At 44.3% G+C, this 21,749-nt stretch overlaps 1 protein-coding gene across 1 annotated transcript in view; it reads left to right on the top strand.

Annotated features, from left to right (window-relative positions):
* FRAS1 (Fraser extracellular matrix complex subunit 1) overlaps nucleotides 1-21,749 on the top strand; it is a gene marked incomplete at its 3' end in the record, with an annotated part of 102,952 nt that overhangs the window by 10,785 nt on the left and 70,418 nt on the right. The window contains exons 8-16 of the mRNA XM_009879515.1: nucleotides 566-667; nucleotides 761-952; nucleotides 5,001-5,090; nucleotides 6,677-6,824; nucleotides 9,144-9,287; nucleotides 9,609-9,743; nucleotides 17,497-17,640; nucleotides 19,770-19,910; nucleotides 20,775-20,915. Of these exons, the coding sequence (XP_009877817.1) occupies nucleotides 566-667; nucleotides 761-952; nucleotides 5,001-5,090; nucleotides 6,677-6,824; nucleotides 9,144-9,287; nucleotides 9,609-9,743; nucleotides 17,497-17,640; nucleotides 19,770-19,910; nucleotides 20,775-20,915 (1,237 nt within the window). The remainder of the gene's footprint in view (nucleotides 1-565; nucleotides 668-760; nucleotides 953-5,000; nucleotides 5,091-6,676; nucleotides 6,825-9,143; nucleotides 9,288-9,608; nucleotides 9,744-17,496; nucleotides 17,641-19,769; nucleotides 19,911-20,774; nucleotides 20,916-21,749) is intronic.

The following is a 21,749-nucleotide window of genomic DNA, read 5'->3' as shown; positions in this document are numbered from 1 at the left end:
TGACATCTGACTTTGTGCCAGCGCTGATAGCGTAGTACACCCGTTGCTTTTTTTTTCTTCCTGGAAAGCCAGAAGAGTTGAAAGAAATTAGGACTAGATAAGAATTTGCTGGCAGGCAGAAAGGAAGTTTGCAGGGTGAAGCAGATTAGGCACTTTCTTTTCACACCTTTTTGAAGGAGGAAAGCAGAAAGCACTGGGTAAAGTCAAAGTATTTATAGCTTGCATTGTATCATGTGGAATTAATTTAATGCAGTATTTAATGAATGTATGTATATGGGATTTTCTGTTAATGATTATTTTTTTGCTAATAATAGTAGTTAAGGCCTCACCAATGTCACTAGCTTGCAATTAATGAGAAACACACACCACAGTGTCACCTATACCTCATACCTCTTCTTCCTGTTTACTGATTGTGTAGAGATAAGCATTTTTAAAGAAAAGCTAATTATTGGATATAGACATGCAGAAGGACCCATCATATTCCATAAGCAGCACAGATTTCTGGAGAAACTATGGTTATTTACGAAGAGTGCTGAGCAGTTGCATACGTGTTCTTTTTGAACAGCATGGCGAACAGTGGAAAAAAAATGCCTGCACCACATGTGCTTGTAACGGAGGGGAAGTCAGATGTCTGAGAGAGACCTGTCACTCTATTAACTGTGAGAAGGTAATTGAAAATCATTCACCTGGCTGCACATATCACTGTGCCCATGCCAACAGGTTCAGACAGTCCTGCTCAATGGTTGCTGATGTTTTGTAGGGGGAGAACAAAGTGCAGCGTCCTGGGAAGTGCTGTGAGGAGTGTGCGTCTTCCAAGGGAAGCTGCTTGTATGATGGCGCTGTCAGGTACCACGGTGAGATGTGGAATAGTACTCACTGCAACTTCTGCCTGTGTGATGAAGGGCGAGTCACTTGCCAGAAAGCAGAGTGTGCCAGAGTGGAGTGTGCCAAGGTAAGAAAGGTTTTCTTCTTTCAAGATGTATCTGTCAAGTCTTATGATTTTTTTTCCCTCTCTCTTTCAAGATGTATCTGTCAAGTCTTACGATTTTTTTTCCCTCTTCTTTCTTTTTCTTCGACTGACATCTTGAGACACTGAATGAACCTGCCCTTCTCCTGGGGCTTGTTTTGTGCAATTACCTCGAAAACCCTTCACAGGAGAGGAGGTTAAACTTTGAATTTTCCATGCAAGGTTGACTGCACAGTAGGCTGGTGTTGTGAAGCAAGCCAGTGTGAATCAGTGACTAATTTAACTTGGATTCCCTCCCACGCCGTTGTCTGCTTGCTATAATGGAGGCTCAGACACCCAGAGGTTTCAGTGACTACTGGCTTTACCAGGACCTGAACGTGAACAGAGACGTACAGGTCAGAGATGGTTAAAAGCTTAAGAAATGTTCCTTTAATCTTCATTCTGTATGCTACAGGGGGCTTCGGTAGGGTGCTTCAATATGGAAGTCAGTGTTCCACCTTTCTCCTTTTTTTCCATGCCGTTCTTGGCATGGAAGTGAAGGTGGTAAGGTATTTTATTCCCGGTGCTGTTTACTCCAAAACTAAATCTCCCCCCCGAGATTATGTTATATTTGCTCTATAGTGGGTGTGCAAAATGCATTAGATAAGGTTGAGTGCTTCACACACAGACACACACACGCACATACAGATATGTTTTGAATTGCCTTTTTGCAGTGGGATAGGATGTCTGTGGTGTTTGTCACTGCATCTGTTTTAATTGGGGGGCTAATATCTGCTTTATTGCTGCTACTCCACAGTGTCAGTGAAGAACAGGGAAGGAATTGCAGCCGCCTGAGTTTTCTCTCTCCGTGGCAATGCTTTTCTGGTGACTGCCTGCGTGCTAAGTCTTGAGTAGCAGCACCCTTGTGTTGTGTCTGAAATTCAGCCAAAATCTGGACAGAATGGATTCGCTGAATTAGATTGTTTTAATGAGTGTTCAAAAAAGTGAGAATCCACGCACGGCCTTCCACGTGATGATCGTGCAGAGAGGGTGTATCTGGGAATAAACGCATTTGCTTGTTCATCTGAGATTGTGCCTTGTAAATAGCAAAAATGCATTAAGCGTGGGACCCAAACTCTTGTCACTGGTGGAGTACTGCTGACGATCATCTGCATGGAGAGATTTTGCTGGGTGGAAGGTCATGGTTATCATAAAATCTTGTTCACTTGCATCTGTTTCAGTCAGCTTCCTGCGTGCTTATGGCTGTAAATTGGATCATTTACACTAATGATGATGGCATGCTGTCATGGCTCAGCAGGGAGAATTATTTAATATTCATGCTCATATCTTGGGTACTGACAAAGAATCCATTATTCAGAAAAGCCAGGGATATTTTACAGAACAATAGCTGAAGATGTTAACGTGTAGGGTTCAAAACTGGGGAGTTCAAAAGTGTGCAGCAGTATCACTCCCGCAGCAATTTTTCAAACTCAGGCTCTCACAGATAACCACCCGTCTAAAAGTGGTATTATTTGTCAGAGTATGAACCGCTGCAATTTTGAATTGAATGAAATGTGATTGCTAGGAGGAAAGAAGGAGGAAGACAGTGTCCTTTGTTGTAGACAAGAGTTATGGTCCCACTTGATAAAAGGTATTTGCCCAAGGATTTATTATTCTGCATGGCTTCCCTTAAGATAAACCTGCTTCCTCAAGTCACGTTCAGTCATTGTTTGCCTCAACAGTACAAGGTGTGCATTAATTAATGACAATAATATATTTACTCAAAAAGCAAAAGATTTCCTTTTTCCTTTGCTTTCTCCTTTTTGAGTTGCAGGGCTGTATTTTAGGCACCTACATCAATAAATCAGAGCTGATGTGAAGCTAGGAGCATTTGGATTCATCTCTTCATTAAGACGTTATTAATTTTCTGGTCACATCGTCCTATTTAAAGTCTAATGAGGCCACAGATACGAACTGCAAATCCTAGGTAGCTCGACACAGTATAGCAGCATTACGTGAGGGTAGGGTAGAGGTTTAGCTCATAAGCCCTTTCAAACAAACCTCTCCAGCAACTGTCAAATGAAAGTGTCTGCGGTGATTCTGACCTAATCTTCAAAAAGCCATTTTCAGTAGGTTGCTGATGAACGAGGAATACAAGTTATGTGGCAGGCTGGGCTAGCTATGGATGTGGATACGCTCAGCCAAAACCACTCAGACTGTCAAAGCATCAAATAATCCTGCTGGAGCACTTGCCAGCACCCCAGCTAAGTAAGGACACTCGTGACCGCTGTTCAGAGGATGGGTGACGGGTGCTAGCAGGGGATGCTGCAGCCTAGAGGAGTAGGCTGGCGATGGAGTATTTTTGCTAGCACCCCTGCCAGCCCTTGAAACTACGGGATCGGTAAGAGAGAGCTTGTAAGGTGCTGCGCGATTACCGTACGGTCAGCAAGCTGCAGAAGTCTTTCTGGTATTGAGAAGAAATGGAGCGAGGGTGTTGAGAGTTACAGATGGTGCACATGGATGTAGGTGTCTACGTGTTTGAGAGAGATTGCGTAAAACTTTTTTTTTCTCTTTTCTGCCTCCCAGCCCATCGCTGCCTTTCAATGCTCTCAGCCTGGAATATGATGAATCTCTCTTCAGCAAAGCCGCAACTCATCTCACGTAGCCTCTCCCTTTTCCGAGCCTTGGCAGAGCAGCGTGGCTGCAATTTTTTTTGGCTAAGCGAGCCATGTGCCATGCCTAGTTGTTCTCAGTCTTCCCGTAGCGTGTGATTATGTGTGTGGCTGGGGATGTGGGCAGGGAGAGTTTACAGTACATAGTAGTGACATGAGATCCAACCGCTGCCAATGATATTTGGAAGTAATGATTTAAGAGCAAAAATGTATAGAACCAGCAGAGAGAGGTTTAGGCTGTGTGTGATCATCGATGATTAAGAACCACACTTTCTCCTCTCTTACCCATTCTGCATGAGGGTTGCCAGAGTGTGGCCTGGCTTACTTGTTTTACCTTGGTGCTGTTATTGCCCTGTCTATGTCTAAAGTAATTCACATAGACAAATCGGTGAGTGTGCCACAGTGAAAAATATCCTGGAGTGACTGCTGGCACAGGCGCCTGGTTGGTGTAAATCAGCAAAGCTATTTGGTAAACTTGGTGCTCGGCTGAAGTTTGTGAGCCACTGAGATTTGGGATGAGTATTAACACTGACATTTATTGGGCATGGGTTAAACAAGTGCTCAAGTACAGATCAGCACAAAATCTGATTTAGTAATTCATTTGTAACTTTTTAACTGTAGTGCTTTTGTATACGTATGTCTGTTTTCTGACTAGTGTGTATTACCTTGCCTATGTTTACTGTGCATGAGAATCTGGTCCAGAAAAGCTACTCTGGTCAGGAAATCAAAGCTGTTTCTTTCGAGCTGTGTCCTCGTTCCCTAGGACAGAGTCTCCCTCTTTTCTAAATGTTCAGCTTCCACTTGGGCACAAAAAGTTGTGACGAATTAGGACACTTTATTCCTTTCTCCTGCTGCGAAATTCTTACCTTCAGACTGAAGTTATTTAAGTGGATTCTGTGGAGCTGTACAGTTGTAACAAAGAACAGGCTTTTTCCATCTGGGATAAATAGAGCATGTGCTTTGAAATTCTCTTGGGGAAAAAAAAGTAGAACATTCAAAATGAAGGTAAGCTTCTATGCATTGAAATGTTGACAGTGGTCCAGTAAAATCCTAGTGATCCACAGTAAAAATATGGCATTCCTATTCTTTGTATTTGCAGTGGATTATATTGGGGGAGTCTTTCTCTGCAGGATTTAGGGATGAAGTAATGGCCTTATCGCTGAATTCTGTTGCCTTTTCTGAGGTTTGTTCTACAACTGCAGTATTCACTAAGCACGTTTTTCAAACTGTACCTACAGAGATGAAGTAGGATAGAGAAAAGATAAGGTGAAATTAGATATTGAAGATTGCATTCCAGGGCAAGAGCTGTTCTGCCTCTGCATTCCACAGTATTTTTGGTGATGATGTTTCCATTTGAATTGCTGCAACCTTTCTCTTCACAGGGTGAAGAATTAATACACTTAGATGGGAAGTGCTGTCCCGAATGTATTTCAAGTAATAGTCACTGTGTTTACAAAGAACATACCAAAGCCGTGAGTATCCTGGTACTTTGGAGCACGTAATCGTGAGTTCTGCTCGTAAAGGTTTGGAGGAATTGGCTCTCCCACTCGAGTTCTGAGAAGGATATTATTTGCAAGCGTAGCAGAAAAATAATCCATTAATATTGTCTGCAGATTGCTTTTACAATTTACAGAACAGACTTGTTTATAATGTTTGCGTCTGCTGCAGAGTTTTAAGTTTGCCTTACTTTCCTTCATGCCGTATAATCAATCATTTCCTTTTAATATTTAATCTACGTACTCACAGGTTTCCTGCACATCTCGTGAAGCTAAAGATGCCTGACTTTAATCCTGTAAAGTAGAGGCTACAGAGCTGGGGCGACGTATAGCTCTCTGCTTATGGATCCCACTGATTAGGATTTTTACTGCACCGAGAGTCCATTATTTTATAAACATTTCCAAGGAACTTTCCTTCTGCAGTTAAATAGAAAGGAAACGTTAAGTATATTGGTTTAAATACGCCAATATAATGGACTTTTCATTGTTCTGACAAATGCGGACTGGAGCTAATCGCTGCTGTTTGCTAGCAGATGTGAGAAATGGGAAGTTTCATGCTGTTTTGTGGGGGTTTTTAAATGCCAATACTTTCCTTTCCTTCCTCGGCTCGCTCTCTCTGACCCAAGTGAGGTAAAACACATTAAGGTGTTAGGTTTATTCCCGTTTGTGCTTTATCCCTTTTAAGAGAGGAACTGGTACAAAAGCTTCACGGGCATTTAAAATCCTTGCTCTCTCTTTTCTGCCTTTTGATTTCCTCGCGTGGTGCCAGCAGAGCCCCAGCCTCTGCGGGTAGCTTTGGTGGCTTTCTGAGCAGACCCAGGGAGACAGATCGCAGGACGGGGGCGGTGGGGGCAACATCTCTCCCCTCCATCGACCAGTAAAAGTAGACAGTGTCAGGTGCGACAGGTAGTTTTGAGGAAAGCCGGTGACACCTCTTCATCTCTGTGGTGTTTTGGCCAGTCCTCAGTGATGGAAAACAAGGCAATAGAAGAAAGGAAGAGAGGAAATAAAATGTTGTAAAGGTTAGAAAGAGATTTCAAGTGTAGCAAAACGGTCATTATGCGAAGACATAGATTCAGACAGAGGACAGGTTACGGGTGTCTATGTGTTCAGATAGACAGCAGATTCAAGCACTTGTTACCAGGCTGTGAAAAAGAAGTCAACAAGTGAGGCAGCAAAATTTGGAGACAGGAGAAAATGCTTTGAGTCGGAGAAAAAGAAGGGAGGTGAAGACATAGAAAGGACTTGCTGCTGCTAACTGAAAAAACCCTGCTTCGGAGGGAGCGCTGAGAGGGAATGTGTTCAGGTGTTCACGGGCCACGGACTCTTCTCGGTAGGCACTTTGCAGGCTGCCTTGTTCTGGAAAGGCAAAGAGGGCAAGAGGGTTAATGGTACAGAGGCACGCAGCCCTCCGTGCTGAAACAGTCCCAGAAATATTTCATCTACTACTAGCGCTGATGTAGCCTTGCAATTTACCCAGATATTTCCATGCGTGGCAAAACCGCTTTGCGCAAAGGCTCTCCTTCGCTACTGACGCTGGCCATTCGGTGTTTCTTGTGCAGAACGGAGAGAAATGGGAAGAAGGACCGTGCGGAGAATGCGAATGCCGGGATGCGGAGGTCAGCTGCTTCCAGCGCTCCTGCCCGCCCTGCCCGCTGGGCAGCCTGGCTGTCGAGGCACAGGGTGACTGCTGCCCGCGCTGCGAGCCAGGTATGGACCCAGGGTCAATCGTTTCATAGCATCACTCGTGGTGGGGTGGGAGTGCGTGCCTTGCACGCACCTCTGGCACGGGGGTTGTTCTAGCATCCCTGCGCCCCGCGATCCCCAATACCAGTTTGATACCTCCGTTGAATTTTGGTTTGTCTTTGGTTTGTAGTTGCTAATTAACTGGTTTCCGTATAATTTAATTAGGGTTCTTAGAGAGGTTTAGGGCTCCATCCAAAAGCTCCCACTGACTTTCCCTGGTTTAAATGATAACTTTTCTTTTGTCAAAAAAAGTTTTTCCTTGAGGTTGGTGTTTTGGAAATGATTTGATTTTTTTCTTTTTTCTTCCACATGAGTTTTTTTAAGACAGGGGACTGCTCTTTCCTGAATCCTCACATGGGTTTTGGAGTTTATGGGCTCCTGATTATTTCTTGGGAGTGGAAAGAAGAAAGAACCTGCTTACACTGTTACACCACAAGCTCACCTGGGGCTGAATGGCTGCCAGTTAATAATTGTTTGGAAAGATGAGGATAGCCTTAGCTTATATGTTAATTTTGCATATAAGTTCATTTTTCTCCAGGATATTGTAATTCTCCTTGATTTACATTTCATAGTTGGTAGGCTTTAGCAGTGGTTTGCTAATTTTTCATGTCGGTAGCTCTTCTTGCTGCATTCATAGAACTTTGGTTTTATCAGAGTGCTCCAGTTAATGTTTTATCCCAGTAAAAAGAAAATAACTTCACAGTTCAATTATGCTGTCATTTGCAAGAGTGCCTTGGCACATTTGCCATATAAATGTTTTAAAGCTTGTTATTTACTGCATGCTAATAAAAATGCAAAGCACTACAAATTGAAAAGTGAGGAAAGTAGGTTTTGGACAGTTCAGATAAAATCGTCCTGGATTTTCAAAAGGGAACATCATCTGCGCAGGCTCCTAACGAGCGGATAGATAATAAAGTGCTCTCAGCCCTTTTCTTCTTACTGAGGTATGCCACTGTGTATCGGTTACCCTTGAAAATCTGACCTCTTCCCTAATGGTAGCATTTTGGAAAATAGAGGGTTTGAAGTCATAGTAGTGGACATACAGAGCAAAACTTGTATTTTTGTGTCCTAAACATTAAATGCAAATTTCATTTACTGAAGCCTGCAGTTTTCCTTCTGTCCTTTTCTGTGTTGCATTGGACAGAATGAGAAACAAATGCACAATCCAGCCTGCAGCAGTTCAATCTCTGAGCCCGGAGCATCAGTCCCTAACGCATCTGCTTCCTTAAAGCCAGTAAAAATTTATCGCTGCTTCTCACAGATATGCTGGGGGAAGCAGGCAGAGAGAACCCATTCATTCTCAGCCCATGTAAAGCATATAGCCCTAAGCATAGCTATATTTATGTGAAAACCAGCAAATATGACCTCTGACTGAGACCATTTGGGTTAGAGCAGAGGGAATTTTTTTGTACCTACAGAAAAATTGTCCATTCTGTACCTTTCCGCATAGTCAGTTCATTGTGAGACTGGAAGGATGTGGTTGCATAGACCTTTGGAAATTTATTGCAAAGAAATTAATGGAGACAGAGCCTCCTAGTCATTCCTCCTGTTTATCACTGTGGATGCATTGTTATCTTCAACTGTATGTCTTCTGTAGCTTTTGATTCCTGATTCTTTCCTTAGATACATCTCTCTGGAAACTTGCAGGTTATTCAGTGTAAATGAAGGAGAGTTTTCAGCGTTGGGATGCTTTTTGCTGACTTGTCAGGAAGGAACAGACAGCTTTTCTTCCAGCAAGCAAAAGCAGCTCAGTAGTAATGCGAAAGTAGTCCTTCTCTTGGCCTCAGCATGCAGAGAGAGCAGCCATGCCATTTGAGAAAATACCTGTGCTCAGAAAACACTTGCTACGGTGCTGTGACACAAAGCTTTTGACTGGAGGAGTCTGCCACCGGTACTCTGACTTGGCATGCAAACAGCCTTGACTTATTGCAGGGTTTGACTGAAGGAAACTCAAATACAGGTTCTTTCAGACCATCAATTCCTGATGACTTAAAATTTTTACTGCTGAGAAGCCACGTGGACAATGAATATCCTTTTTACCAATAGTCTAGAAAATCTGTGTCTGTGCAATAACTTCTGACATATTAGAATACAGCAATGTAATATTTAACCCCTTTCATGCAATCTTGGGGAAAAAGCCCGCTCCAAAACTAACACACCTTGAACCACCAACAGAAATAAACAATGAATTTCACTTTCATTTGGGAGTATGCATTGTTTTGTGCCTTCCTGATTGAAAACACTGCTGATGGATTTTACTTTTGTATCTTTTCTGTGTGCCAGTTGAGTGCCATCCAGACTGTTTGACCTGCTCCCAGTCCTTCGATCACTGTACCGCCTGCCGCGATGCGAGGAGGCAGCTGCAGAATGGCCGCTGCGTGGAGATGTGTGAACTGGGCTTCTACCAGGATGGGGGTACTTGCTTAGGTAATTTCTGCAAGGGGTGATACCCTGTCAGATGACTGTCTTCTCTGTTGCACGCTGTGGTTTTGGTTGTAGGATCCTACAGGCTTATTATAAAGAGATTGCCAGGCTTTGTCTGGAAAATCATTCAGACGCGTACTGAGTAGTAATCATGGGCTTAAGACTTCAGGAGGTTTCGGGTGAAAGCCTGTGAAAAATGCAAATTCTCGAACTCTTGTGCCAAAATGAGGCAAAAATGTCTTCTTTTATCAGAGCAGGGGAATCTTGCTGCATCAAGGCATTTGGGATTAATACGTCTTTCTTCTCTGTTCTGTCTCTTGGAAGCCTGCAATGAAACATGCTCAGCCTGTGCCAATGGGTTTGAGTGCTCCTCATGCCAGGCATCCCTGCTAATGAAGAACGGGCAGTGTGTGACTTCGTGTGGGAAGGGATACTTTCAGGATCAGCTCCTCTGCACAGGTAACTCAAAGCAAAAAAAAAGGCTGCAACACTTTGTGATAGCAAAAGACGAGACAAAAGCTGTACCCGAGCTATTGGATATACTCTCGGTTGAGGGATCTGCTGTTGACATAGGTGTTAATGTTCACCCTAGAGTAAAGGAAGGAGTGAACAGAGGACCTAAGTCATACATACAGTGTAAAATTGATTACTGGTTGGGGAAATATGCGTTACAGTTCCTCAGCGGATCGGTTCTGTTGGTCTAAAACTCTCTGCTTTTGAACACCGTGTTTTTTTACCTCTGTCTTCTTTCAATTCAGAATTCGCTTTTGGAAATGTGACTGGTTTTTGTGGTGTTAATGGTACAGAACAGGATGCATGCACTAATTTTACTACGGATATAACACCCTGAGCTGTGTCTGGCAATCTGATCCGTGGGGATTTTCTTTGAGTTCAGTGCAGACTAGCTGCAGCTGCTAATGCCAAACCTTTCAGGAGATGGTACTTTGAGGAGTGTAGAAAATCACTTGGAGGGATGGGGGATTGATAGGACTCAGAAAAGCTCTCAGAAAATACCTTTTGGAAAAGTTTTTTGCTCTGTTTCGCATTTCATTTGTTTCATATGGTGCAGTCTTCCTGAAAGTTGATTGGACTAACTGTTCTCAGGAAGCATATCTACAAAGTAAATTAGTAATTCTATAAAACACTGAGATATGTGTAAATCCTATATCATTCCAATTGGAAAGACTAAGAATAAGATTGAGAAGTTACAGGTTTCTCTTTGATGGAACTATGATAGTGCTTTTATGAGCTTCCCCTGCTCCTTCGAAATACTTGTACTTTTCCCAAACTGTAAGGCAGCTGCTTTTTCATCATGACAGTTTAATCGTTTTCTCTAAAGTTAGCACTTTTCTCCTCCTGATGTTGACCTTTTTAGAAGGCTTCTCATTATTTCTGCAGCTTTAATTCAGCAAAGGGGTGGAGCGCATGCTTAACTTCTTGAGCCATCACTTTAATTTTTTCGGAACTAGCCCTCCTGCTTAAAATTAAATACAGGTTTAGGGCTTTTGGCCGATTTCAGGGGAAAGCACTTTAGATTTAAAAGTCCGGCTTCCTTTTCTGAAGTGGTTTTCCTTGAAGAGCTGACCGTTCGTTTCAGGTTTTGAAAGTCTGAAAAACCTCTGTCCTCCAGCAGTGACTATAGACTAGGGCCCCAGTGTGCAAGTATAAATAGAAAAAAGAGACCCAGTCCAAAAGAATTTATAGACTTAAGTATCAAATAATCTTCTCCTTCATTTGGTTTTATTTTACCGTTTCCTTTCCACCTGCTCCTAGTGTTTTAATTGGCAGCGCCCATGTACTGCTGAAGTGGTAGGGAAAAGCTAATGTTTCATTTTATTGCTAGTCTGTAGATTACTGATTGTACATTCAATCCAAATTTGCAGTCACGCATGCCTGTAGCTGAAAGTTGCTGGGAAAATTTGTTCCTATTTCCTCAAGGGAATTCAACCAATTTGCTTTAGTTCTGCCTGGCTGCATTTTCTGCATAAAATCAAACCAGTGGAGAAAGTCTTAAATTTCAGATACGGTCCATAATTCATTGCCATTCAGTCTTTCTTTGTACCCTCTTTATTTTTACGAATCTCTAATCTGATTGTCCAGACGAGCCTTAGACTGTTCAGAAATATTTTTTTTCTCATAATAGTTTTAACATCTACAATAAGCATGTTTCAAAATCACAGAAAGGATGAACTAGACTGTGTTAATTGCTATAGTTCCAGTAAACTCCCTCTTGAGGAATTAGTTCTGGAGGTGAAAAAGACCTCTAAGACCAGGTTTCATCCTCCATCCTATTGTTGAAACACTGTTGTCTGCGTTGTAACAAAATACAATGAATTAGTCTTTCCTTTTGTTTATGTTTTATAACATCTGGTCTAATTGAATCTAGCTTGAATTTTGGAATACAGTTGTTTGATCTGTTTTAATCTTACACCAGGGTTGTTTCCTGCCCCTGTCCCTCCACCTGCTTCTGTAAAGTATTAAAACCATTAAGAGAAAGTAAATTTGAGAATAAAAGGTAATAGGTTCAGTTACGTTGCAGTGTATTTAAAGATCATGGGTGAGTTTGTACCAGGCTTAGAGCAGAGTGGTAAACGAAGCTTTCCTTGTCAGAAATAGGCCGTGGAAAGAGTTATAAAACCCACCACCAAAGGCAAAGCAAAGGGAAGGAAAAATAAAAGATGTCTGCCTGGTAGAACAGAAGAGCTCGAAGGACTTACAGTGTTCAGTGCTCTCACTGCATTTTTCTAACTTAATTATTTATGTTTTCAAGATTATGCAAAAACCTAGGCAGAACTCAAGTGTTCCTGCTTTGATTTCCCAAAATGCAAGCGTTGAAATGGTGTAACTTAATACTAACAGACCCAGCTCACTCTGTAGCAAAGCACTTCGATTTTTCTTCACGACCTGTTGTTTTTCTCTGCCGTGTCTGGCTGCGGAGGCTCACCTTGAGGATAAACGACCGAACACGAGTAGGCTGGGCTTGCCCAGCTCACGGTGAGGAGGGCAGGTTAGAGGTGGGTTACCGTACCGTGTGGCACTGAGCGGTTGGACCCCATCTGTGCTTTTCCAGAACCGAGCAGTGACTTCTTACTGCGTTCTTGCTGGGATGCCGTTTGCGTTAGCCCTCCTGCTGGCGTCAAACCTGGGAATGTTATACCTGCACTGATGCAGATGAGAGGCACTTTGCTGAGCGGATCTTTAATTGATTCTCTGACTTCTGGTCAATCATGAAAGAACAGAAAAATCACTTTGCGGGCCCTCTCATCTTCTAAAAGCCTGGGCTTGTGTCACTTCTTTGTGACTCCTGCATTACACCCCTGCAGCTCCTGAGTAACAGAGCAGAGAAAAAGACCCGTTAGCTCAGGAGCCACCGAGGTGCTTTTACTTTAACCAAGAAGCGAAACCCTGGAAGTTTTGTCGGTTTAACATTGATTTCCTGGAAAGACATGTTACTGCAGCTTAATGAATACCATCGTGTCAGCTGAGGCAGAGTTATTGCACACCCTATTGCAACTGGAAGGTCAGGTATACTCTTTTGAACATCTTTCCTTCAGCAGCAGTGTCTGGTTAAGCCGCAGGGTCTTGCATATAAGTCCAGTATCCGCGCTGAAGGAAGGAGGCAATGCAAAACGGCCCCTACAAATCTGAACTGAAAATAGCCAGGAAGGGTGAAAACAGTTTCCCGGCGATGCAGTCACTTCTGTTGATTTATTTTCACACAGCCGCTTAGTTGCTGTAGGCAAGGATGTTTTAGCTGACAGTGGCTCATTGAATGCTTCCATTTTTTCCCCCTGCTTTTTCAGTGGAGTTGGTGACTTGGCTGTTTGGGCTCAGAGCAGCTGTTGAGTCTGGCAGTGATCCAGCGCAGAAAGAGCCAAAGCTTCTGCAGGCAGGGTGTGCGTGAGGGTGTAAAATCACAGGGCAGGAATGGGTTGGGGCTGCTGTTCCAACTGCGTGAAGTAAAATCCAACAGGTTGGGGGTCCATCACTTACAGCTCCGGCTGCAGTTGTGCCATCTGATGGCAAACAGAGTGGAAATATTGGCCGGGATTTAGTATCCGCTGGAATTGTGACAAAAACGTCCTCAAGACGTGAAAATAAATTTCGTGGTGCCTGTCACTGCAAGCGGGAGAAGTGAAGGATTGTATCTGTAGGAGCATGAATCAGGCTGTGCGTGTTTGTCCTCTGGAGACTGGCAGCTGATAACTCCTGGAGGCGCTTGCCACCGCGCATACAGAAACGGCTGTGGCGGAGGAGTCTGTGCAGCCTGTTCCCGGGGAGGGCTTGCAGAGCAGAGCTGGTGATGGGAGCAGCGCATCAGAGCTGAGTCCCTTGCTGCAAGCATTTATTTTTTTTTGTTGGCCCACCCGTTGTTGCCAGTCCTGTACTTTGAGTCATTTGCGCTGCTTCCACATGCTAAATGTGGCTGTCCTGCTAAAAATCAGGTTGCGTTTTTTCTCCTTTCCTTCCTTTCTTCCAAACTCTGCTACTTAGATCCTCTGCCTTTCTGTCCCTTTCTGTCTCAGAGAAGCCATTTGGGCCCGCTCTCTGTCTAGGAGCTTGGGGTCCAGAGGATCTGTTTCATATCAAACTGCCAAATTCACCCCAGCTTCTACCAGATGACCTCTGGTAGCTCGTACTTCATCTTTACGTCTCTGACTGTAGCCTTCCCATAGCTGAGACACCACAGGAGTCACCCCCCGTCTAGGAAGACATGCAATTTTATCACAACAGCTGCTGCACTAGAAGACTTGAAAGCTGCTGTGATACCCAGGAGTTCATTTGCAGGATCTTTGCCAAGCGCCACTGAGAGCCTACTGGGAACTGGAGAGAGGGAGGGAAGATCTTAAACTCCTCCAGCCTGCAGACTGTGCTGGTTTGTATCGTTACCGGGCTTAAGTCTAGACATTGCAGGTTTCCCCACTGGAAGTACGGCACTGGGAGTGCTCTTAGCCCATCTTGTCTAAAACACCCTTCCTTCTTGTCTCACTCCCTTTCTTGGTGGCTGTGTTGAAAGTAACATTTGTGGTGAGTTTTCTTTTGGCAGCGGAGAATGGCGGAGCGGACTGGGCTGCTCTGACTTCTGCTCTATTAGCGCTATGGTCATGTGTCCGTAGACAGGCTTAAGAGAGCCAGAGCCAGAAGGGAAGGCGAGCTGGGAGGGAGGGTTGTTTGCACTGCAAATAGCTATGGGCAAGGACAGCCGTGGTGGCGAGAGAAGCCCAGCAGGATGGCCACGTGCAGACTGTGGCAGAGAGGCAATACTGCTGGGCACTGTCTCCAGAGAAGAGCCTGGGGTGTGGATCCAGCCGTGCCGAAGACCTTTCCAGTCTGGATATTGTTAATGGTAGACTTACATCCAGCAAAATGTGTGGCACTGGTGGGAGGTGAAGACATTATTTTGACCTACGCAGAGGGACAGGTTGAGGAAGCTGCTTGAGAGAAGAGACTGAGGTGAGGATGTGCTCAGGAGGACTTGGTCTAGTGCAGGCAGCGAATGGTGCACGGTGGGAGCCAAAGCACATATGCCCAACTGACCTGGCTTTCATCACAAGTGCGTTTTTAATACAGCTGTATGCAAGGCAGCCTGTTTAAAAATGAGACTCTGGAGGCCAGGCTGCCAGGAGAGAAAGTTGTCTGTTGGAAAGGAGCAGCATCTCTGGAGAGGACCTGAGAACTTTGCAAATAACTGGGTATGTTCAGATGCGTCAACATATTGAGGCAGGTTAACAGCGAGGGGGTCAAGCTGTGCAGTGGGAAGGCTGTAATTAGAGGATCTGAGTTCTGGTGCCCGCTTTTTCAAAAAGATGTTGAAAGTTAGAGTGAGCTCAGAGAGCAGCAAAACACTCACGTCTGGAAGGTGAAGTGAGGACATTTCAGTACTTAGGAATTTACAGCGTGAACTCATACTCTGCAGTTAACTTTCGAGTGTAGACGTGCCCTGAGAATCATCCAAGCTGGAATGAGATGCAGCTTTTTATCAGCAAGGGAAATTATCGACTGGAGCAGAAAAGTGCGCACAATCTTTACCTCAGGATGGGATGTTTGCTAGTCATTGTGCTGTGATTCAGCCACAACTAGATGCGCTTGATAGCGGTGGCAGCGCTTGCTGTAGGAGGTGGGGGAAGATCCTGTCGGGTACAGGATGCCCAGTGTCCTTATGAGACACTCCTCGCATAGGAGTGAACTAGAAGAGGCACAGCATTCTGGAGAGATCAGGAATAAAAGGGGGGGGAAGATGCAGGAAGGTGAGAAGGGGAAAAACAAAGAGCTAGTTATAAGGCAATAGAAGAAGATGAGAAAAGGGAAAATAAGACAAAGTGGAAGTGTGGAGAAGGAACATCTAAAATGTTAAGGGATCGTGTGCTGGGCGTGAACTCAAACATCCCGTGTTTTGGCCCCATAAACACTCCCTGTTCTAACCCCAGGCATGTCACTTCACATCTCTGTGTTTCAGTTCCCTGTGTATGAGATGGAGATGATAACACTTCCTTGCCTTGAGGAGCGGTGAGATCCACCAAGATGGGATGTTTATCTTATGCTGTGCAGTGTGACTCATATATAAGCACAAACATAGGTTCTCTATCTCATTAATTAACAAACCCAAGAGCAGCTATGGCCTCAAGCAGACAGAAGAAGCATAGAAACCATGCAAAACAGGAGTGAGATGGGAGCAGTGGTGATGACTGGTTTGCTGTGAGCTCACGGCTGTCTGGATTGCAAACACTTTCACTCTCGCCTTTTAGTGGGGAGAGGATGAATTTTCTCTCACTTAGGGGATTTATTTTGGCAGGAATGTGTTTCCTTTTGTCACTGTTCTGTATGTAAATGTGCTTTTAGCTATGTGGATGAGCTGGGGCTGTGTCTGCTGGTTCCTGAGTTACACTGAGAGTACTCACAGATGAGTTTTTCTTGGGTGGCTGCAACTTCAGACGTGTTTGCAGATACAGGGCAAATGTCAAAAACTTCTGTTTTCTCCCACCTGCCGTGGTCTGGGAGCACAAGCATGTACCTGCCTTATTGTGAAATAATAATTTTAAGAACATCTTTGGAACAAATCTGGGTGTCATCAAGAAAAAAAATGTAATAGCTAAAAGTACCGTAATTTGCACAGTTCCTGCAAGCACTGGTAGCGCAGGATTTAACATGAGTCTGCATCACAGATTCCATAAACAGTAACTACTACGGGCTGAATGTCCCTCGCAGCTGAACTTGTCCAGTTTCAAATAAGGTGGCTCATTCAACAGCTCTTTTGAGAGGCAGAATGGAGCCCCATACAGTTCTTAGTTTAATTTTAAGATGTCATCATGCTCGAGGATCGCTCGGTTTTGCCTATGTGTTCCTGTACCCAGATGCCACAGAGAAGGCATTTATACTGCCAACGTTGCAGGAATGTGATGTACTTCAGGAATATCTGAAACATTACTGTGTCCCAGCCATGATACATGGCTCACCCCCAGAGAAAAGTAGCTGGTACCTTAACTCGGTGAAGGAATACCCGTCCTTTTTGCTGGCAATGTCAAGGAAAAGACACACAGCGCCCGCTGTACTGGACCTGGGACCCACTGCTCGCCCTTCCCCAGGAATTACTCAGTCTGAGCACATGAGGATTTCTGACCTGCTCGACCAGGTCACCCCGCAGCCACAAGTCAGTTCTTCTGCACCGGTTCAGAGTGCTGGAAGGGCAGAAGGAGTTGTTTCTAGAAGCAGGATGTCTTGGTTTTAATTTTGCAGGCTCTTGATTGCGGCCCGGCAGTCTAATTCTGTGGTTGTAGATGAAGCTGGGTTAATGTCAGCAGTCACTGCAAGGACCTCATTGCAGGTCTGGTTTTTAAGTAACGTGTGATGGGATCTCTTCCCGTTTCCCTTTGTGTTTGTACAGCCCCTAGCACCAGGATGAACAGGATTTAACAGCGTTACCAACTCTCCTCCTAGTCTGATTACAGCTACAGAAACTGCCCTAATGTATACTGCATGTCATATTTTACCTACAGAACGAAGCTGTAAATTGTACCCCTGAGATGGCTTGGATGAAAAATACTAACAAAAGAAGAGCAGTGTGGTTTTGTTTTCTTCTCCTTTTCTGAATGCCTGTGAATTTAAGGAGCAAAACTGAAAAAAAAAAAAAAAGTTAATTACTTCAAACTCTTCATTTTAAAGAGATGATTGGAAGTTGAATGTTAGTTAATCCTGCACCTTTCTTTTCCTGCAGCTTGTCACAAGTCCTGTTCCTCCTGCTGGGGTGCTGCTGAGAACAATTGCTTGTCCTGCAAAGACACGTCACGCGTGCTGAAAGCAGGTCTCTGTGTGGCCAGCTGTGGACACGGATTTTATACAAAGGATGGAATCTGCAGCGGTAAATACCTGGGGTTTTTTCTCCAATTGCAAGAAGTTTGAGAAACGCTGTGCAAAAAAGGAATCAATATTTCATTTAGCCATGCAGCAGCTGTGATTTTATTCCATGTCTAAGCTGCCAGATGCACCTTGTGCGTAAATATCGGATAGGGAAAGCTGCTGTTTGTTTGCAAGATTATTAATTCATTTAAGCTAATCAGATGCTGAAAGGTTTAAGGTTTTTTCCCTCGCTGAACAGCTTGAAAGCCTAACTGAGTTGTTTCTGAGGGCTTGACAAATCCATTTGTCTGCGGAAATAAAAATGGCCTTTGCCAGCAGGTTTCTGTAAATTTGATTATAATTCAGCATCACGGTAACTAATACCTGCACAACAGATGAGACTCGGGAGCTGGGAACGATTGCTGAGAAAAGGGGAAGAGATGGCTGGAGGGAATTAAAAGACCTGAGTAGAACAGATCATGAAGGGGAAAAAAAATCTCTAGTAAAGAATCTAAGATTTGCCGCAACCGTTAAGGCCAAGTCTGGGTTCCTGCTGGCAGCCACCTCCAGCTGCTTTGAAGGACTGTCCGGCATAGTCAGGAGAAATGACACAGGCGTTGTCTGTCTTCGTGCTTGGAGAAGAGAAGGCTCCGGGGAGATCTTATTGCGGCCTTCCACTCCCTAAAGGGGCTCCAGGAGAGCTGGGGAAGGACGTTTTACTGGGGCATGGAGTGATAGGACGAGGGGGAATGGCTTTAAATTGGAAGAGGGCAGGTTTAGATTAAACATTAGGAAGAAGTTTTTCACTTTAAGGGTGGTGAGGCACTGGCACAGGTTGCCCAGAGAGGTTGTTGAGGCCCCATCCCTGGGGGTGTTCAAGGCCAGGCTGGACATGGCCTTGGGCAACCTGGGCTGGTGGGAGGCGTCCCTGTCTATGGCAGGGGGGGTGGAACTCGATGATCTTTAAGGTCCTTTCCAATCTAAACCATTCTATGATTCTATGCAGGTCTGTCTGAGTCACCGCTAGCTAGAGGAGGCTTAAAACCTGGAGTGTGTTGACAAAATTGTTGCTGTTCTGGCCACATCTGGATGAATTTCACTTTGACCCCATTCCCCTTCAGTTTGGTTGATCTCTATACCAGTAAATGTTGCTCACCTGTGTTTTGAAGTGCGCAGGCTTGAAATCTTACATCTGTAGCCAAAAATCCTTTAAGCTCAAAAGGAAATTAAACTTAGATGCAGCTTGGCCATAATTTTGGTTTTTATTGCCAGTGATTTCTCAAAAATGCATAGCTGTTCCTCACAACCTCCAATATTCAGGCCTTTCGCCTTCCACCAAAACCACGCATTTTGATACCCAACTGGAGGGCTGTAAGCTGTCTTAAAGGGAGGCTGTCTGTTTGAAAAGAAACAAAAATTGGTTAAGTAGAGCGCTTGGCCCTTCTGCGTATAAAGCAGCAGTAGTGCTCCTGACTTAGGGAGGCCAGAGTTTCATAGTGCTCTTAGGGAACAGGTCAGTTAACTTCAGAACTGACTGCCTGGGAGAATATAGACCACAGGAGCTGGTAAGAAACGTTATCATGCTTGATTTTAGATGCGTTTTCACACTTAAAACTTTGACTTGAAGAAAAGGGTGGGGATTACAATGGGTTTTTTTATGAACTTTTCCCTCATCTTTTACTTCCTGAACAGTCTGATAGCTGCTGCTTGTTGTGCAAAGGTATGTAAAGATTCATGAGATGGTTTTCATACGTGAAATTGTTCAGAATGGTGCTCCCTGTTCACAGACTGTTGGTGAACAGGGAAAACATGCTACGTTAGCTAGAGGAGGTTGTGTCAGGAGTGGAGGGAGTGCTGGTGTAGACCCATTTCTGGTATTTGTACTTACTCAGAGTCCTAGATGGGATACAGGTCAGTGAATACCTGTCTGCACTCACACATCGACCTCCGTGAATGTCACTACTTATTCCAGGGAAGCGTGAAAGCTTACTTGTGCTGGAGAGGAGTGCTTAAAGATGCCTTTCTGGCACAGAAAGGACAAGGCATGGTTTGGTTTATTTATTTTTTTTTAATCTATGTGGCCAGGTTGATGTCTCTGTTGTTCTTTGCTTATTGAGTGCATTTCATTAATGAGCTGTCCTTTTTTGGCAGCTTGTGACCAGTTCTGTGAAACATGCTATTCAGACCAACCCAGGTGTTTGACCTGTGCTTCAGAGAAGTTGTTACATGAGGGGAAGTGCATTTCAGAGTGCCCGGACGGCTATTTCCCAGGTGTCAATGGAAGATGCAGAGGTAAGAGGCATATTTGCATGACCTTTTCTAAGGCTCTCAAGACACCCTCCACATATTGTCGTCTTTTCCCCGGATGTTTATCTGGAGGGAGGGAATGTTAAGAGTACAGAAGACCCACCGAGATGATCAAAGGACTGGGAAGCCTGCCATATGAGGAAAGGCTGAGAGAATTGGGTTTGTTCAGCCTTGAGAAAAGAAGGCTTAGGGGAGACCTTGTCACCGTGTTCCAGTATTTAAAGGGTGGCTACAAAGAAGATGGAGACTCCCTTTTTACAAGGAGTCACACAGAAAAGATGAAGGGTAATGCGTACAAGTTAATCCTGGGGAGATTCCAGGTGGACACAAGAGGAAAATTTTTCCCAATGAGAACAATCAGCCGTTGGAATAATCTCCGCAGGGAAGTCGTGGATTCCTCAACGTTGGACACTTTTAAGATTCGGCTGGACAGGGTGCTGGGCCATCTTGTCTAGACCGTGCTTTTGGCAAGAAAGGTTGGACCAGATGATCCTTGAGGTCCCTTCCAACCCAGAGTTCTATGAGTCTATGAAGTGCAAGTGGGGACAAGGACTTTCACTTCTTGTTTTCTTTGGTTCACTTGTGATAGATTGTTTTAAATAACCTCTTTGCCTTGCAAAGCATATTAAGACATGCTGAGATACATATTCAAAACACTGCCTGAGTGGGGGTTATTACTGTTAGTACTTATTAATACACGTGCACTTCCGCTCTCATTAGTTCACATAGCTGAGTATCGTGCCAGCTGGGGGTTTTCATTGTTGGCTAAAGGAGGCTGTAGTGAGCAACACCACTCTCAAGGAGAAAAAATGGGATATTTCAGTTCTGCGTGCTCTGTTTCTTTATCAGCTTGTCATGATTCATGCTCCACATGCGAGGGACCTCTGGCCACTCACTGCACCTCCTGTTCCTTTCCTCTGGCATTGCACCGGGGCCAGTGCCTGCAGGGCTGTGGAGAGGGTTTCTACCAGGATCACAACATCTGCAAGGGTAAGTTATGTACTTAGATAAGTTTCCCAATTGCTGTAAACCAGTGTATCTATATTGGTTTTTGTCGGGCTGTGCTCAGAGTATGCAGCTACGATGCCGATCCTTTATCCTGTGCTGAACTCGTCAATGAGTAATTCCTGTGTTTGCCTGCTGATTGTTTTCTACTTTGAGAAAAAGCAAATTTTCTCAAACACTTTCTTCTTTCACACCCTCAGGATTTAGTGATCTTGGGGACATATTTTTTTTCTCTACGCTGTTGAAATAACTGTACATTGCTTCCAAGCTTTTCTTGAGTTAAGACATGGATGAAATTATACACACCTAGTAGATTTGCTAAGTCTGAGGTCGCAGCAATGGAAAACCTGAAAATTTGGAAGATGAATTTGTGCTTCCCATGAGCGCTGTCATTTCTTGCTATCTTTCCTCATGGGATTGTATTCACTGTTGCGGTTCCAGAAGTTAAAGGAAAGTTGACTGCCTGTGGCACAGTACCGCAGTTTTTCCCCGAAAAGAGCTGTTATTTGGGGGTGGGGGGGGGAAACATGTCAAAGTATTTTTCTAAAATCTCTGTTCCATTATAGAAAATACAGCACCCCATCTGTTTGTGGAACAGATTTCTTAGTGTGTGAGTTGCTGCAAAGCGTATGCACTTTGCTAGCTCTTTGAGTGTCGGACTGTCTACAGCGATACAAAACTGGGAAGAGAGATGAACGAGAGGGACCCAAACCAGTTGTGTTCTCCCCTTTCTGTCTCACGTTCACGACCGGATAGCCAGCTTTGCAGGGTTGTTGGGCCTTGTCCATCTCTCTGAGACAGCTGTCCCCAGAGCTGTGG

This window comes from Charadrius vociferus, unplaced genomic scaffold, assembly GCF_000708025.1.
Source record: "Charadrius vociferus isolate BGI_N301 unplaced genomic scaffold, ASM70802v2 scaffold1010, whole genome shotgun sequence".
NCBI lineage: Eukaryota > Metazoa > Chordata > Aves > Charadriiformes > Charadriidae > Charadrius > Charadrius vociferus.
Note: the sequence above shows the minus strand (reverse complement) of the source record. Positions and strands in the feature narration are given on the sequence as shown.